Consider the following 19,571-nt stretch of genomic DNA (forward strand, 5'->3'; position numbering starts at 1 on the left):
TTTGTGTTCACACACACTCTATACCATACACTCAACATGAGCACCATGCATTGCCCAAGAAACATCAAAATGGTAGTCCATTTCATTTGACACACATGTCCCTGTTTATTGAATCAACAGCTTCAACAATTTGGTTTCTCAGCTGTTGAAGAATAGCTGCTATAGGTGGGATAAAGACTCTCTTTTAGTACCCCCACAGAAAAAAAAAAAAATCGTTACGTGTGAGGACTGGTGACCTGGGAGGCCGGAAGCAATGAACATGATCTTGTTGTCCACCTCTTCCAATCCATTGTTGTGGGATAGTGTTGTTAAGATAATGTGCCACCTCAAGCTGAAAGTGAGGCAGAGTACCATCATGTGTAAAGATGTGACATTCTTGTCACAGTTTCCTCCGCAAAAAAGAAAGGTCCATAAACTTCGTGAACAGAAACAGCACAAAACATATTTAGTTTCTGTGTCTCTCTTTCATGTTTGATGCAAAGCCAGGATTTTGTGACCCCTCAAATTCTTACATTATGGTGGTTTACTTTGCCCAATAGATGAAATGTCGATTTGTCCAAAAAGATGAGTCACATGGAAAAAATGTCCTCTGCTATACCCTGGAGAATTGAAATGCAAAATTTATGTGTTTCGTTATGTTTGCCAGGATGCAATTGCTGCAGTAACTGCAACTTGTAAGGCTTTATATGCAGGCATCATTTTAGAAGATGCTACACTGTTGTTTGAGGTAATTTAAGTCCCTGACCCACCCATCTTGGGGACTTCTGAAGACTCAGTGGGAACACATCTCAGATATGCTTGACATTTTCATCGGATGTGCATGGCTGATAAGTGCTCTTCCCTTTGCAAATGCAACCAGCTTGTTAGAATGTTGCACGCCAGTCATAAATCTGCTTGTGCAGAGGCAGCTTCTTGTGAATCAATGGTGGTATGCGTGTTGCAGTTGAAAAATGAATTGTCTTTGCACAAATTTCCATGGAATGAATTGTCTTGGGGTGTAGTCACCATGTTGCTACAAACAAAAAACAGTGCAACTTCGTCAAAAGTTTGAACCTTCCTCTATCCTGTGGCATGCACAATGTGTGTCTGTCTTTTATAGTTTTAATAAACAACTGAAATTCATTGAATCAGCTGTTATTTGTTGTTAATACCAAAGTAATGAACCAAAACTTAAGACCTGTGAACTGGAGAGACTTGAGCAAGAAAAATGAATTAAAAGGTAAAGTGAGCAGTTTCCAAAGAGCATTATCTGCATAAATATAAATGGTTGAATTTTGGAGATAAATCACATCTTGCCCAGTAAATTTTACAGTAACTATTGCTTGCAAAAAGGGTCAAATTAATGCTGGATGTAGTAGCTTTTCTCAGTGCTACAGTTGCATAGGTTTCTCTCTCTCTCTCTCTCTTTGACTCTAACTTTACAAAAGTACCAAAAAAAGCTCATATTCCTTGAAATATCTTGTGCTTTATATCTGCAGCTGATTGTTTCTATTGCTTGTGATTTTTTTGTTTTGTTTATTGTTAATCAGCAATTTAGAATGAAGTGGAGCACTTCTGTGGGATTGAATGTTTGAGTAAGACACAGAATTGACAAAACTGTGTTCCTGTTCTTTCAGTTTTTTTGTAAGAAAACAAAACTAAATATGTAAAACCACATTTACCCTAAATTTGAAAACATGTTTCTGTTTGCAACACTATTTACGATCAAGCCCAAAAAATGATTGCAGCCATATCTCTCGTTCATGTCCCCATCCATGCTAGTAGTAAATAGTTCTGTATATATATTCACATTGTAAATTTTTGTTGTGTACTACACTATGCCCAGCAAAATAGTAAATTAATTATATGTGGTACTGCATTATGAATACTTAGAAATTCATACAGATGAAGACAAAGGTGTAGTCATTGTGTTGGACAAAAATATACTATAGAGGATGTGGTGGGAATAATATGTTGAACGAATATGGAAGAAAGTGCTGTTTTTGTGTAATTTCACTAGGATGTCATTGCCAATTTTAAAATCTAACAAATCTGATATAATCATTTGTTTCGAAGAAAGATACAAGTTTCAGAAAAGCAATTCCCTTGAAACAGACAATTGCTGTTCATCTTTGGTTATCAGCAATAATATATTCATTTCAAAGTTCTGCACATTTATTCCATATTTAAAGTCACCCACCCATATCTCAGATAGTTCCTGCAGTCTGCGAAGCATTGGCTCAAGGGTTATTCAGAGGCACTCCAATTATTGAAGTGTGTTTTATTTACATTTTATGTAACTATCCTTTTCATAATATTGTAATTATGTATACTGAAATGTTCACTTACCACCTGCAGTTTCAGAGAGGATCTGATACAATTCTTCTTCTCTATCTTGACAGAGATCTCACTTTATTTTATATATCACTGCTGCTGACATCGAGCACAGCAGCAATTAACTCTGTTGAGTTCTGTTTTAACTTTGAATTGTTGTAGTTCGCATTTCACACATTTCACAGGGCTCTGTCTCATACAGTACGATAACATCAAATGTATATTGTCTTCACATGACACCTGATGTTTAGAGTTATCACGCTCTTTGAAGCAACACAATTTCTATACCATGCTAGCAGAAATAAGTCGTAACATTAGTGACATACAGTTGGCATTCAGCGGTAGCAGGCCAGAAACAGTGTCTCTTATCATCTACACAGCCACAGCCACATATAGCTATTTCCATGTTTGCAACATGTTCTAGTGGCTGCAAACAATGCTGCAAACATTGTTCCAAAACATGTTTCAAACTCAGGGTAACCACAGTGTACGATTTCTTGTCACACATCAGAATTTTAAATCATATTTTAATTTAGTCATCATAGTATGACTTCCATAAGGAATTACTTTTATATTTCTTGTTTTAGTGAAAAAAGAATTTTTATCTCTGTCTTTTAATGTTTTGCCTAGACGAACCTCATGCTTGCTGTACAAGGGCTTTTCTGGCACGCGACGTGATCCTGAAGCTTTGCCTTCATTAGGAGGTCTTTTATGGGGTGGACAAAAAGTTACTCCTATCCTACAAGCCTCATCTCTCTTCCCATTCCTCGGAGGTTTGACATGTTTGTTAAGGGATGCATTTAGTATCCATAAAGGACTATGCGCAAAGGTGAGTTTATTAAATAAAAAGACAGTGATATTGGCATAGCAGGTTGTAGCAGAATCAGTCATTCAACAAATCATTGTCAGTTGGACATTACTAAAAATTCTACCAGCTTTCCCATAGTAAGTCACAAGTGACAACATGCTGTTGGATAGTGTTTTTACCCTTTGATACATTTTGCTTTGCACTTGGAAGTATAAATTTTGTTCAAATTATGTCATATGTCATTTCATTTGTTCATGATTGTATGAATCGAAAGACAGTATCATTGAAATCATGACTCAGAAAATTAAAAGAAAAATTTAAAGAAAAAAAGAGTATGTGCATACACGTGCAGTATGTATTGGAGATAGTCCGCATTCGTTGGATATAGAAACAATGGGTGTTGACGGACAGAATGTACAGTTTTTGTCGTCCACTCACTTTTAATTGCATACTTCATTTTGGCCTGTGGGGCTTTATTATTACAATTTTTTGTGTTTTCTTTGCGTCTGGCATTTAACTTCTGTCCTGTTTGGTTTTACTCATCCTCCTGCATCCATTACTTGTCACCTCATTGTTTGCATATTATTCCATTCCTTTCCTTTTGTTAATATCTTGTCAGTATGGTGCTGGATAATATTTAGTGGAAACAAACTATGAAATGAGCATAAATGGCCACTCACTATATAGTGAAGGTATTGTCCAACAGATAAGCACATAAATAAGAACTGGAACGTGATCACACAATTATATGTGTATTCTTGTTTGGAACACACACACACACACACACACACACACACACACACACACACACACACACCTGCATTGTTCCAACAATTTGGCCAAAGTTTTTGTGTACGGTTCTGTGTGTGAGTGCGCACACATTCACGCACTCTGAAAAAGCACTGATGTAGGTAAGTTGGCATTCCATGTTTCAGTTTTTGTTTATGTACCTATCTACCAATCATCTTTTTTGTGTCAGCCTTATACAGTCCATTACTAGGAATACTCTGGAATTTGCATCAAGGCTTTTAGTTCAGGGTTCTAATTATTCCTGTACCTTATTGCCATCTTAGTCCAGGATTTGGGCTGACTGTTCTTCCCTTACTTTTTCTGTTTCCAGTTTGACCCTACAAGCTGAATTTTAGAAAATTTCAAAATAAGGATTCTACTGTTTTATTAAAAGTTGTCTGTATGAGTTCTGATCCAGTTGTTTCTGTATGATTAACTGGCCAATTGATACACCTGTTCACTCACAAATATCTTTAGATCATTGAGTACGTCATTCACGTACATGTGGTATGCACAGCTTGCCCCCTACAGTCATCCATTTGCCTTGGTTCCAGAAACAATGGTTTATCTGACTTCATGATGCAAAAAGAATAAAGCAAAATAAAAATTCAGAAGTATATGTGAAGAGAGAATTTATATCATGGGTGAATCCTTAAAAAGTTCCTATTTAAGTGACCAGTAAGTGCTGATGTAAAAAATTGTGTGTGTTATAGGAACATATTATAAACATTTTTCCATTGCTTTATTTCAGATATGCACATCATTTATTAATGAAAATATGGTAAACTATCTGAGTGATCTGGTAACACAGAAACTGAACTTCGTAAATCACTGGTTTACCAGGATAGAAATCTTCTTCTTATGTGATTTGCTATTCTTATTTCACAACAAGGTATGTAATAACTGAGAATTCATGAATGTTAGGGGACAAGTAAATTTTGTCAGTGAATGCATTTTGATGTATGAAGTTGTCATATATGTTTTTGTTGCCTTACTCTAAAAATGATACACTTGTTTGTTTCAGGATACAAATATTTCCGCTTTACTGCATAATTTATCAGTTAAGGTGGTGAGCTTAATCCCTACTAATGACAAATTGCTGATGAAACGATTATTGAAAAAGATTGTTTTCAATCCACATTATTTCAGGTAAAATTTTAACAGCACTGAATAAATTTTGAGTTATATTTAAGTATAATAAAAACCAATTACTTGTTTTTGAAACTACTTGAGTGTCTAAAGGTGTGTTTCCAAGTGTTCTGCCAAGTTGTTGTTTCCATTTTATCCACAGTATTTTGACAACTGTCAGAGCCCTCTATTCCAGGTGCAGCAAGTTCTGGTTGGAGTCCAGGCAGTGAATGCAAAACTTGCAGCCCCTGAAAAAGATGGCTGGGTCGGTCTTTAAAATATTTTGCGTAAGGTGGAAACAACAGCTCGACAGAATATCTGGAAGCACATCATTAATTGGTCATTCTGATGAAACATGAGAGACCACTCAAATGTGGATTATTTAATAAAATAAAATTATGTTAGATTGAGTTCCTTTACGTTAGCTACAACGATAAACTAGAAGGCAAGCAGTAGAATCTCTCGCTGTGTGCGGGGCATCTCCGGACACATCTTCAGCCTGAAATCTCATTAATTGGAGTATAATTGTCTTCAGTAACGAGTCCCCTTCAAACTGAGTCCTGATGGCCAGCTAAAATGCGTCTGGAGTTGCACTGGACAGTAGTGGGATAGCAACCTGACTCACCCCCCACATGGCCTGACATCCAGGAGTGATGGTCTGGGATGCAGTTTCTTTCCATAGAAGAACCCCTTTGGCTGTCATTCATGGTGCCCTTACAGCACAGTGGTACATCGACAATATCCTATGCCCAATTTTGTTGCCCTTTATGGCAACCCATCCTGGACAAAATTTCAGCAAAATAATGCCCATCCACACATAGCGAGAGTTTCTGCTGCTTTTCATCGTGTGTGCCTAATTCTACCTTGGCCAGCAAGGTGCCAGATTCCTCCACAGTTGAGAATGTTTTATGATCTGACATACGATTTGGACATATTTGGTACAGTATCGCTCAGGCGAACATCTGGCAGCAATGCCAATCTCAATAACTGCTTGCATAAGGGCCAGAGTTGGACCGGCATGTTACTCACTTGCTCAACTTTGTGAATCTCTTTCTCTTGAATAAGTCATCCAATTTACCCTTGCAAGGATTGAAGCTGGATAGGTTATAGGATTAGTGGTTGTATGTTAAAGACAGTTTCTCCTTGCTCAATTTCGAGTACTTAGTGTTTCAGGGAGAGGGTTCAGACGGCATGGGTTGTCTAGCAGCTATATGAACTGGATTACATTACGAGCAGTGTGCTCTGCAACTGGGCACTGAAGATTTACGGCACAACAGTGACCATTCATTCATGTCAATGGATCATTCACTGTGCTGCTCACATAGAAAGCTTCTGCATGTTTGCAGCAAAATTGCCATATGTCAAACTGTTTCCACAAATGACCTTACTTACAGTAGAATATTTTGATGAGCCTAAAAACTCCATATAACAGCATTAATTAGACAAAACTATTTCCAAAACTTGCATGTCAATTAAAGCTGAGACTTCACATTGGCCCAGTAAGTATGTACAGCCGAGCAAGTGTGGTCTCTGAATTTCAAATGCATTAAGTTCCTCCAGTTTGAGTTAAAATTAGAGTGATTTCGATTATAGCAAACTGTAATAGTAGTAAAGTAAAGCCTAAATCATTCAACTTACTGCTAGAGATGTGAAGCACACAATATAAAAAGAGATTGTCTCAACTGTTTCAAAGAGTGCACTTTCTCTGAAGTTACTGTAAATGTGTCAAAAGTAATTTTCAGTTTATTTTTAATTTGGCATCTATCTTGCACAGGTATTAAGTATGTGTGGCACCTTCATCTACATGCAACATCTTAATGTGAATATGAAACTGACTTTCATACCTAGTTGTCTCATGCACGATCAGCTAAGCACACTCGATGACTCCAGTCTTTTGTTCTCCCTTTTCCCACTCTTCTAAATGAAACATTTAAACAAATATAATTTCAAGCTTTTAGTCTATACCACTTTCTGGACTGATATTTAGACATTGTTATTTATTTTATATGGTTGAAGTTTCATTGTGAACTTTTATTTAATGTATAAATGACAGACATTTTAGTGCACGGTTATTGCATAATACAAACATAGCTTAAATATACATATCACAATAAAGTATCACATCATCATTTATTGCAATGAGCCATTTGCCTCTTTACTTACCACTTGATAGTGTGTTCATTAAAATTTTAACTTCTTGAGCATATATATTGCCAAGTAATCGAGAGATTTGGGGAAAATATACTCATTTAAATTTAAACAGTTTATGATTCATTACCACTGTGTGCCCATAATGCTATACTAGTTGCTTGTATGAGGTCCAAGAAATATGTGTACACTTCCTAGCTGAACTGAATGGTTTAGATCATGACTTTGCAACAAATTAATTACTTATATGATGAGTTTGAAAGATTTATTTTGCTAAGTGCTGGGTAGAAATTATGTATGAGTCCTATCAGTAAGGTAAAATGAGTGATCGAGTTTCTTATTTGTTAATGCTTATGTAAATGTGACATTTTGTTAGCTATTTTGGGTATTTTTTGATGAATTACATTGATTTCTTTACAGAGATGCATTGGTGTCATATAGTATTAAGAATGTTACTCTAGATGCTGTCAAAACCATATCCCCAATTTCTCAGCTACTGCAAGAGTGTATTAACAAGTGAGTACATTGACACATTCATATCAAAAATTCCATTGAGTAAGTTAGTGGAAAATGAAAATTTTAAAATTGTTTAAAATTTGAAGTTACAATTTTACTCTTTTTTTATCATATATGTGCTTTAGTTGTATGTGCAAATTGTACCCCCGATGGTGGCTCTTGTAGTGTTTCCCTCGGCATCTACATAGGATAGACCTTGGAGAGAATAGGTAACCACCATCTCAGTGTGGTTGCAACATTCAAGAGACATAGGTCCAACTTAAAGTATCCTGCTGTGGAATGGTGCATGCAGAAAGCACGAAGGTGCCAAGGTGTCAATGAATAATAGAAGTTTATTCCTACATGAGGCAAGCAAGAACATGAACAATATAAAAAGTTTCTCAGTGAAAAGAATGTAAATTGTTCTGGTGTATTACAAGAAATGTCACATATATGTTATGGTTCCTCGAGGGTGCAAAAGATTGTACTCAGTCTGTTACAATTGGTAGCACTGCCCTAAGCAGCAAGATTGGTTTACACTAATATTGTCTTGGTCTGATATGCTATTCTTGGAGACTCTTTACAGTAGAGGCCCCTTTCGCAGTGATCAGGAGCCGCAGGAGCAGGTCATGTGAAGGCTGTTCAGCATATGAATACTAGGAAGTTTGCTGGAGTCATGTGCTGTTTGCATCTGACAGAGCAGCATTCACAGGACTATGTTGTGTAGTATGTGGGTGGATCAAGCCACCAGCAATACACTGCACAAATGCTCAACCAGTCAGCATGATTTGGTATTCAATGAATGCCAGCCAGATTGAATTTCTAGGAGAAGAATGACCAGTTTCCTTCCCTGTCCCTGCTACTTCCCTGTCGTTGAGCAATCTCTGCTTGAGTTTCACTTCCATTGATGAGGGGGTGTTAAACCTTAACCTTCATACCTTCCTAAGTCTGTGTTCTTGAAACCAGACAACTGTTTAGTCACATATATTTTGAGTTCTGGAGATGATACTACCCATCGTAATACAACCCTTCCTCTCTTTTTGCTACTTCAGATATTGAGTCAGGACCATACTATGAGACAGGATTGAGTTGAAAAACTGAGATCTTCAAGGGAGCAAATTGAGTGTTATGACACACACAATCAAAATGAACACTGTAGTGATTAAAATAAAGAGCCAATTTCAGTGTTGCTAATTCATCATGATGGGCATACTAACTTTGGCCCTTAGTAAGGGACCAAGAAAGTCTGTATCACTGTTCAATGTAAAGACCAAAATTACTTTGAGTACTAACATACAAGAGGGTGTACTCCAGATCATTAAAATATTATTTTAGGGCATATTCACGTGCTTATATCCAAATCTCACACATTGATACAAGTAGTCATACAGTTTTAATTATCACCTCAAGAAAATTAAATTACATAATTAATCTTTTTGTTTGTCATCAGGTGGATTCCTGCTGTCATGCTACACATTAAAATCCCTCCTCCACAGTAGCACAGCATGCTGCTAGAGAAGGCAACCAAAATGGGGCAGCCCATTGACAAAGTAGAGATGGACTGTGCCATAATGTTTTGGTTTCTCTGGCAATGTGCTGTGATACAGGGATTTCAATGTGTACCATAACTGCAGACATCCACCTGCCGACAAACAAAAAGATTAATTACATCAGTTTATTTTTTTGAGGTGACAAATTAAACCTGTATGACTATCAAACATAGGTCTAACAAGGGAAACTCCTCATTGCACCACCCTCAAATTTAGTGGTCAGTTGGTCCATTGGACAGCCCGTCAAAAACTAAACACAGATTGAACATGAAAACAGGAAGAATGTGCACTGAACTGTGGAGAAAAGAAGAAAAACAGAAACAGTGAACATTACAAATTTAACATGTGCAATACTGAGCAACATTAACGAGATCTGGGTCACGGTCATGTGGTCACGGTGTTAGACTGCACAGGGGGAGATCCAGGTTCAAATCTACCTTGTGCCCAAAAGTCATTGACGTGTCTGTTTGCTGTATTCAAATTTATGAATGTGTCGTGGTGCTGTGTCCGTTTGCAACAGCAACATGTAACAAAGGACCTCCAGATGTACATACCTCTTGTTTCTTCCACATAGGTACCACATGTTATGCCTCTTGCATTTCGTTTTAGAAGCTTTGGCTCTTGAATTCCACCATTGTGACATATTTCACACCTGTTTACCTGTTGTTTTCATTTTCTGTGAGAGATCTATGCGGCATCTTGACTGCTCTCACCATTCATCACAGAATATGAGTCACGTGATAAGAATATACTACTGTTGCAAGTAAATGTGAGTGTCGTCGTAACTGCCGTCTGTGTCACGTCTGCTGTGCAGCGAGCTACGTTAATTTAAGTATTAACTGTATTTTTCTTACTTGTCACTTCTTCTGTGTGTTTTTGCTTTTAGGAAGCTTTAATTGTCGAGTGCTAGTAATAGTATTCCATAGATTTTGTGTTTGTTTTGAATACAATCAGAGAGAGTCCCTTTAGTCAGCCATAGTGCCAGTAGTGCTGGTGTTTGTTTTGAATACAGTCCAGAGACAGGTAGTGCTATTTTCATTGTTTTCTACAAGAAGTGTCTAGTAACCACAGTTTAGTCAACTATCAGCCGCCTTTAGTGAATTAGCAGTCTAGTTAAAAGTTGATTAACTCTCTACAGTAAATTGATTTCTTAGGACGGATAGGATGTGTGACTGTGAGCCCCCTGGCTCAGCAGCTGTTGTGGCTGAGCACCTGAAGGATAATTTGGAAAATATTTCGAGTAGATTTCCCCACCATGTTATAGTTCTGGGCGGAGATTTTAATTTGCCGGATATAGTCTGGGAGACTCAAACGTTCAGAACGGGTGGCAGGCACAAAGAATCCAGTGAATTTTTTTTATGTGCTTTATCTGAAAACTACATTGAGCAGTTAATCAGAGAACCGACTTGTGGCAATAACATATTAGACCTTCTAGTGACAAACAGACCCGAACTATTTGAAACAGTTAACGCAGAACAGGGAATCAGCAATCAGAAAGTGGTTACTGCATCGATGATTTCAGCCGTAAATAAAAATATTAAAAAAGGTATGAAGATTTTTCTGTTTAACAAAAGTGACAAAAAGCAGATTTCAGAGTACTTGATGGCTCAACACAAAAGTTTTGTCTCAAGTACAGGTAGTGTTGAGGATCAGTGGACAAAGTTCAAAACCATCGATGAGTATGTGCCAAGCAAGATTTAAGAGATGGAAAAGAGCCACCGTGGTACAACAACCGAGTTAGATAACTGATGCGGAAGCAAAGGGAACTTCACAGCAAACATAAACATAGCCAAAGCCTTACAGACAAACAAAAATTACGCGAAGCGAAATGTAGTGTGAGGAAGGCTATGCGAGAGGCATTCAATGAATTCGAAAGTAAAGTTCTATGTACTGACTTGGCAGAAAATCCTAAGAAATTTTGGTCTTATGTCAAAGTGGTAGGTGGATCAAAACAAAATGTCCAGACACTCTGTGACCAAAACGGTACTGAAACATTGGATGACAGACTAAAGGCCGAAATAATAAATGTCTTCTTCCAAAGCTGTTTCACAGAGAAAGACTGCACTGTAGTTCCTTCTCTAGATTGTCGCACAGATGACAAAATGGTAGATATCGAAATAGACGACAGAGGGATAGAGAAACAATTAAAATCACTCAAAAGAGGAAAGGCCACTGGACCTGATGGGATACCAGTTCGATTTTACACAGAGTACGCGAAGGAACTTGCCCCGCTTCTTGCAGCGGTGTGCCGTAGGTCTCTAGAAGAGCGTAGCGTTCCAAATGATTGGAAAAGGGCACAGGTAATCCCCGTTTTCAAGAAGGGACGTCGAACAGATGTGCAGAACTATAGACCTATATCTCTAATGTCGATCAGTTGTAGAATTTTGGAACACATATTATGTTCGAGTATAATGACTGTTCTGGAGACTAGAAATCTACTCTGTAGGAATCAGCTTGGGTTTCAAAAAAGACGATCGTGTGAAACCCAGCTCGCGCTATTCGTCCACGAGACTCAGAGGGCCATAGACACTGGTTCACAGGTAGATGCTGTGTTTCTTGACTTCCGCAAGGCGTTCGATAGCGTTCCCCACAGTTGTTTAATGAACAAAGTAAGAGCATATGGACTATCAGACCAATTGCCGTGATTGGATTGAAGAGTTCCTAGATAACAGAACGCAGCATGTCATTCTCAATGGAGAAAAGTCTTCCGAAGTAAGAGTGATTTCAGGTGTGCCGCAGGGGAGTGTCGTAGGATCGTTGCTATTCACAGTATACATAAATGACCTTGTGGATGACATCGGAAGTTCACTGAGGCTTTTTGCGGATGATGCTGTGGTATATCGAGAGGTTGTAACAATGGAAACTTGTACTGAAATGCAGGAGGATCTGCAGTGAATTGACGCATGGTGCAGGGAATGGCAATTGAATCTCAATGTAGACAAGTGTAATGTGCTGCGAATACATAGAAAGAAAGATCCCTTATCATTTAGCTATAATATAACAGGTCAGCAACTGGAAGCAGTTAATTCCATAAATTATCTGGGAGTACGCATTAGGAGTGATTTAAAATGGAATGATCATATAAAGTTGATCGTCGGTAAAGCAGATCCCAGACTAAGATTCATGGGAAGGATACTAAGGAAATGCAATCCAAAAACAAAGGAAGTAGGTTACAGTACACTTTTTCGCCCACTGCTTGAATACTGCTCAGCAGTGTGGGATCCGTACCAGATAGGGTTGATGGAAGAGATAGAGAAGATCCAACAGAGAGCAGTGCGCTTCGTTACAGGATCATTTAGTAATCGCGAAAGCGTTACGGAGATAAGTGATTGCTGTGTTCGGATGAGGGCTGAGTTGGCATCCCTTCGCTCACAGCTGCAAGCGGCGCTGCCTTCGGTTGCGCAGCTTGTGGCTGTTGCCAATGGGCACCACTGTGGGGAGCCAGACTTGGGTATCACGGGGATGTCATCCTCGTCCCGTCTGTCGCCAGATCGGTCTGCCGCTGTGGTTGCCCCGGTTGCTGCCTGCAGTGGGGCTGAGCCCTCGCCTGTGGTTGATTGGGAGATCATTCCAAGGCGTGGCAGGCAGCGAAAGTCGTCCCGGAGGCTGATCAGCAAGCCTCACCGGTGCGTCTGTCAAACATGTTTCAGGCACTGTCTCTGGCTGAGCCAGATGCAGCTGCCTGCCCTGTTTCAGAGGATGATTCTCAGCCTTCAGTCCGGGCAATCACAGAGGGTGGGCTTATTGGTAGTTGGGAGCTCCAATGTTAGGCGCGTAATGGGGCCCCTTAGGGATATGGCACCTAAGGAGGGGAAGAAATCCAGATTGCACTCCGTGTGCATTCTGGGTGAAGTCATTCCTGATGTGGAAAGGGTCCTTCCGGATGCCATGAAGAGCACAGGGTGCAGCCAGCTGCAGGTGGTGGCACATGTCGGCACTAATGACGTGTGTCGCTTTGGATCTGAGGAAATTCTCTCTGGATTCCAGCGGCTATCTGATTTGCTGAAGGCTGACGGACTTGCTTACGAGATGAAGGCAGAGCTCACCATCTGCAGCATCGTTGACAGAACAGACTGCGGACCTTTGGTGCAGAGCCGGGTGGAGGGTCTGAATCAGAGGCTCAGGCGGTTTTGCGAACGTGTTGGCTGCGGATTCTTTGACTTGCGCCATAGGGTGGTGGGGTTTCGGGTTCTGCTGAATAGGTCAGGAGTTCACTACACTCAGCTGGCGGCTACACGGGTAGTGGAGGCTGTGTGGCGTGGACTGGGCGGTTTTTTAGGTTAGAAGGCCTTGGGAAAGTATGGGGTTGGCTGCAATCTCAAAGGGTGCATGGCAAATACAGGACGTGCTTGGATCAAGGAACAGTTGGAATTGTAGTTGTAAATTGTTGTAGTTGTGCTGGGAAAGTCCCTGAGCTTGAAGCGCTAATAGATAGCACAGAAGCTGAAATCGTTATAGGTACAGAAAGCTGGCTAAAGCCTGAAATAAGTTCTGCAGAAATTTTTACGAAGTCTCAGACGGTGTTCAGGAAAGATAGATTAGGCAGAATTGGTGGTGGAGTGTTTGTGTCTGTCAGTAATGGTTTATCTTGTAGTGAAGTCGAAGTAGGTACTCCATGCGAATTGGTATGGGTGGAGGTTATACTTAACAGCCGAACTAAGTTAATAATTGGCTCCTTCTACCGACCCCCAAGACTCCGATGATATAGTTGCTGAACAGTTCAGAGAAAATTTGAGTCTCATAACAAATAAATACCCCACTCATATGGTTATAGTTGGTGGGGACTTCAACCTTCCCTCGATATGTTGGCAAAAATACTTGTTCAAAACTGGTGGTAGGCAGAAAACATCTTCCAAGATTGTCCTAAATGCTTTCTCCGAAAATTATTTTGAGCAGTTAGTCCACGAACCCACGCGAATTGTATATGGTTGCGAAAACACACTTGACCTCTTAGCCACAAACAATCTAGTGCTGATAGAGAGCATCATGACTGATATAGGGACTAGTGATCACAAGGTCGTTGTAGCTAGGCTCAATACCGTTTCTTCCAAATCCACCAGAAACAAACGCAAAATAATTTTATTTAAAAAAGCGGATGAAGTGTCACTAGAAGCCTTCCTAACCGAAAATCTCCATTCCTTCCGATCTGACTATGCAAATGTAGACGAGATGTGGCTCAAATTCAAAGATATAGTAGCAACAGCAATTGAAAGATTCATACCTCATAAATTGGTAAGAGATGGAACTGATCCCCCGTGGTACACAAAACAGGTCCGAACGCTGTTGCAGAGGCAACGGAAAAAGCATGCGAAGTTCAGAAGAACGCGAAATCCCGAAGATTGGCTAAAATTTACAGACGCGCGAAATTTGGCACAGACTTCAATGAGAGATGCCTTTAATAGGTTCCACAACGAAACATTGTCTCGAAATTTGGTAGAAAATCCAAAGAAATTCTGGTCGTATGTAAAGTACACAAGCTGCAAGACGCAGTCAATACCTTCGCTGCGCAGTGCCGATGGTACTGTTACCGACGACTGTGCCGCTAAAGCGGAGTTATTGAACGCAGTTTTCCGAAATTCCTTCACCAGGGAGGACGAATGGAATATTCCAGAATTTGAAACACGAACAGCTGCTAGCATGAGTTTCTTAGAAGTAGATACCTGAGGGGTTGTGAAACAACTCAAATCGCTTCATACGGGCAAGTCTTCAGGTCCAGATTGTATACCGATTAGGTTCCTTTCAGATTATGCTGATACAATAGCTCCCTACTTAGCAATCATATACAACCGCTCGCTCACCGATAGATCTGTACCTACAGATTGGAAAATTGCACAGGTCGCACCAGTGTTTAAGAAGGGTATTAGGAGTAATCCATCGAACTACAGACCTATATCATTGACGTCGGTTTGCAGTACGGTTTTGGAGCATATACTGTATTCAAACATTATGAATCACCTCAAAGGGAACGATCTATTGATACGTAATCGCCGGCCACGGTGGTCTAGCGGTTCTAGGCGCTCAGTCCGGAACCGCGCGATTGCTACGGTCGCAGGTTCGAATCCTGCCTCGGGCATGGATGTGTGTGATGTCCTTAGGTTAGTTAGGTTTAAGTAGTTCTAAGTTCTAGGGGACTAATGACCTCAGAAGTTGAGTCCCACAGTGCTCAGAGCCATTTGAACCATTTGATATGTAATCAGCATGGTTTCAGAAAACATCGTTCTTGTGCAGCGCAGCTAGCTCTTTATTCGCACGAAATAATGGCCGCTATCGACAGTGGATCTCAAGTTGATTCCGTATTTCTAGATTTCCGGAAAGCTTTTGACACCGTTCCTCACAAGCGAATTCTAATCAAGCTGCAGGCCTATGGGGTATCATCTCAGTTGTGCGACTGGATTCGTGATTTCCTGCCAGGAAGGTCGCAGTTCGTAGTAATAGACGGCAAATCATCGAGTAAAACTGAAGTGATATCAGGTGTTCCCCAGGGAAGTGTCCTGGGACCTCTGCTGTTCCTGATCTATATAAATGACCTGGGTGACAATCTGAGCAGTTCTCGTAGGTTGTTCGCAGATGATGCTGCAATTTACCGTCTAGTAAGGTCATCCGAAGACCAGTATCAGTTGGAAAGCGATTTAGAAAAGATTGACGTATGGTGTGGCAGGTGGCAGTTGATGCTAAATAACGAAAAGTGTGAGGTGATCCACATGAGTTCCAAAAGAAATCTGTTGGAATTCGATTACTCGATAAATAGTACAATTCTCAAGGCTGTCAATTCAACTAAGTACCTGGGTATTAAAATTACAAACAACTTCAGTTGGAAAGACCACATAGATAATATTGTGGGGAAGGCGAGCCAAAGGTTGCGTTTCATTGGCAGGACACTTAGAAGATGCAACAAGTCCACTAAAGAGACAGCTTGCACTACACTCGTTCGTCCTCTGTTAGAATATTGCTGCGCGGTGTGGGATCCTTACCAGGTGGGATTGACGGAGGACATCGAGAGGGTGCAGAAAAGGGCAGCTCGTTTTGTATTATCACGTAATAGGGGAGAGAGTGTGGCAGATATGATACGCGAGTTGGGATGGAAGCCATCAAAGCAAAGATGTTTTTCATCACGGCGAGATCTATTTACGAAATTTCAGTCACCTACTTTCTCTTCCGAATGCGAAAATATTTTGCTGAGCCCAACCTACATAGGTAGGAATGATCATCAAAATAAAATAAGAGAAATCAGAGCTCGAACATAAAGGTTTAGGTGTTCGTTTTTCCCGCGCGCTGTTCGGGAGTGGAATGGTAGAGAGATAGTATGATTGTGGTTTGATGAACCCTCTGCCAAGCACTTAAATGTGAATTGCAGAGTAGTCATGTAGATGTAGATGTAGATAGATAAATTCCAGTGGAAGACTCTGCAGGAGAAACGCTCAGTAGCTCGGTATGGGCTTTTGTTGAAGTTTCGAGAACATACCTTCACCGAGGAATCAAGCAGTATATTGCTCCCTCCTATGTATATCTCGCGAAGAGACCATGAGGATAAAATCAGAGAGATTAGAGCCCACACAGAGGCATACCGACAATCCTTCTTTCCACGAACAATACGAGACTGGAATAGAAGGGAGAACCAATAGAGGTACTCAAGTTACCCTCCGCCACACACCGTCAGGTGGCTTGCGGAGTATGGATGTAGATGTAGATGTAGATGTAGTAGTGTGAGCAGGCGAGATGCCACATAGACCTCTCGCAGAAATGAAAACAATAAATAAACTGGTGTGAACTACGCTACAACAGTGGAATTCAAGAGTAAAAACATCTAAAATGGAATGCAAGATGTATAGCGTGTGACATCTGTATAGAAGAAATTGGAGGTATATATGTCTGGAAGTCCCTTCTTTACATGTTGCTGTTGCAAACAGACTTTCGTCACAACACACACACAAATTTAAATACAGCGAACAGACACACTGATGGCTGGATGGACAGTTTGTAATTTTGTGAGTGTTAGGCATGAGGTAGACTTGAACCCAGATCTGCCTCTTCGCTGTTTAACACTATGACCAATTGACCATGACCCAAGTCTCGTTAATGTTGCTCAATACTACACGTATTCAATTTGTAACATTCACTTTTTCTATTTTACTCCTTTTTTCCACAGTTCAGTACACCCTCTTCCTGTTTTCATGTTTGATCTGTGTTCGGTGTTTGATAGCCTATCCAAAAGGCCAACTAACCACTAAATCTGATGGGTGGAGGGGGAGGGGGGGGGGTGGTTGCGATGGGGATTTTCCCTTGTAAGAAGGGGGACAACTTTGATTGCTATGATGTTCCTAACAATTGTTCTCTTGAGGGACACTAACCAAACGAATTCACCATCTACGATGCAGAGCTACGTGTGTTCTTTAGAGTACTGGTCCTGCACTATAAAATGCTTCATCTGTTCTGACACACTATGAGCATGACAGGTCATACACTGTACATACTGCTGGATTCCACCTACTTTTTGTGCAACAGCAACCCAATACCCCATGATGGTTAAGCTGTGTGGATCTACGATGATAGACAGATGGCCACGTATAACGAAACATCGCTGCTATACCAATATTACCTTCAGAATTAACAGGAATAATCTCAAAGAATCTTAACTGCTGCTATTATTTATTTTTTCTTCTGGCTTTCTTGGTGGTTGTAACAGGTAATGCAGAATAGATATACCTCAAACCAGTTATTTACTGGCACTGAGCCAGCTGTTAACACTATCACTATTCACTTCTTTTTGTTTCATAATGTTAAGCTGGCAATGCTAACCCTCACTTTCCCAGTAAAATAAACTTACTTGTGTAAACCTCCTGGAAACTGAAAATAATGTATTTGACTGAATTTTGCAGAAGTGAACTATTACAAAAACTTTCAGTTATGCACAGTAAAATTGATTTCGCAGTTAGAAAATTCTAACCTAGGAGATAACTGTACTATCAGCTAGGCTGGTTGTGAACTTTTTTAAAAAATCATAGTACCTTCAGTCACAAACTGAACATTTACCTAGCACATTTTTCTGATATTTGAATATTTATATCTCGATATTAATCCATTGATATTTTTAAGTACATTAGCAACACAAGATTTTCCTCCAACTAAAATTTGTAAATGAAACTTCATGGTGGAAAAAACTGTCCTGGACCAGAACTCAGACCTGGAAGCTTCCCATGAAAGACAAGATTCCAAATTCAAGTACCAATCTGAGGCACAGTTTTAATCTGCCTGGAAGTTTCATAACAATGCACCCTCTACTACGGAGTGGAAGATTTATTTTGAGAATTTATAATTTATTGCAAAAATCGCTTACACTTGAGGCATAGCGCTCTGAGTTCCTAAATTGAAATAAAATTTTCGTTTAATCCACAAACACCCTTTGCCTTGATAATTCCATACAGTAATAATAAAAGAAAGAAGATGCCATTTTGTATTGAAGGTACTGTGATCTGTGTACTCGGTTCTCATTTCAAAGCTACACAACTCTTTCTCCAAATGAAATGTCTGAGATCCTAGGCTATACTTTACTGCAACACCATTAAAATGTGTCTTCTCTCTGAATGAGCATTTGTCCTGACCAATAGACAGAAGCCAAGTCATAGTTTCATTATACAAGAAAAGGAACCGTGCTTGTTTTTCCTTTACATTTTGGAATATGCATGTACAGTTCTCTTTTAGCAGCCAGTTGTATTATTAGGATTCTCTAGAGCTCCCAGATTGGCATAACTGCGTGGCTGACCCAGCATCACAGTCCTCATCTTCATTGCTCCAGAGCCTGTCATGATATGTTCTCTCATGTGCAGCTCTGTTCTTGGTATTATGGTGTATGCAACACAAGATAACCAAATAATGATGTATGATGTGAATGGTAAACATTGCCTAAGCTTTATGCATTGTAGTTCATGTAACCCAAAATAACCAAAGACTGACTTATTTATTCAAACAGTAAACATTACCCAAGTTTTGTGCATAATTTTTTTAATGTTGTCTATGGCTAGAGCAAACAAAACACAGAAGGGAGCCTTACAAACCATAAAAAGTGAAAATGATATGTTACAATACCCAGCAGAGAATTGTTTGAAGTCTATAAATTTACAAAATTTCCATGTACATAAGTGCAGTGCAACGGATGATGACCATATGATGCCGAAATGCGTCATGCTAATAATATAAAGAGTTAAAAAAGTATCAATACTATTTCATGTATGCCATGACATAAATATGCATGCTTAGAAAAGCTTGTATCATCGCTGACTGTACTATCTTAACAATCAAAATACACTTATTTTAGCAGTTAATAGTTGGTGGAATGATATAAA

General features: G+C 39.7%; 1 protein-coding gene across 3 annotated transcripts in view; it reads left to right on the forward strand.

Annotated features, from left to right (window-relative positions):
• Positions 1-19,571, forward strand: part of LOC126259660 (RNA polymerase II-associated protein 1) — a 200,129-nt gene that overhangs the window by 136,516 nt on the left and 44,042 nt on the right. For all 3 annotated transcript variants that reach the window (XM_049956595.1, XM_049956596.1, XM_049956597.1), the window contains 4 exons: positions 2,944-3,142; positions 4,662-4,802; positions 4,935-5,059; positions 7,607-7,702. In XM_049956595.1, the coding sequence (XP_049812552.1) occupies positions 2,944-3,142; positions 4,662-4,802; positions 4,935-5,059; positions 7,607-7,702 (561 nt within the window). The remainder of the gene's footprint in view (positions 1-2,943; positions 3,143-4,661; positions 4,803-4,934; positions 5,060-7,606; positions 7,703-19,571) is intronic.

The sequence above is a fragment of the Schistocerca nitens genome, chromosome 5 (assembly GCF_023898315.1).
Source record: "Schistocerca nitens isolate TAMUIC-IGC-003100 chromosome 5, iqSchNite1.1, whole genome shotgun sequence".
Classification (NCBI taxonomy): domain Eukaryota; kingdom Metazoa; phylum Arthropoda; class Insecta; order Orthoptera; family Acrididae; genus Schistocerca; species Schistocerca nitens.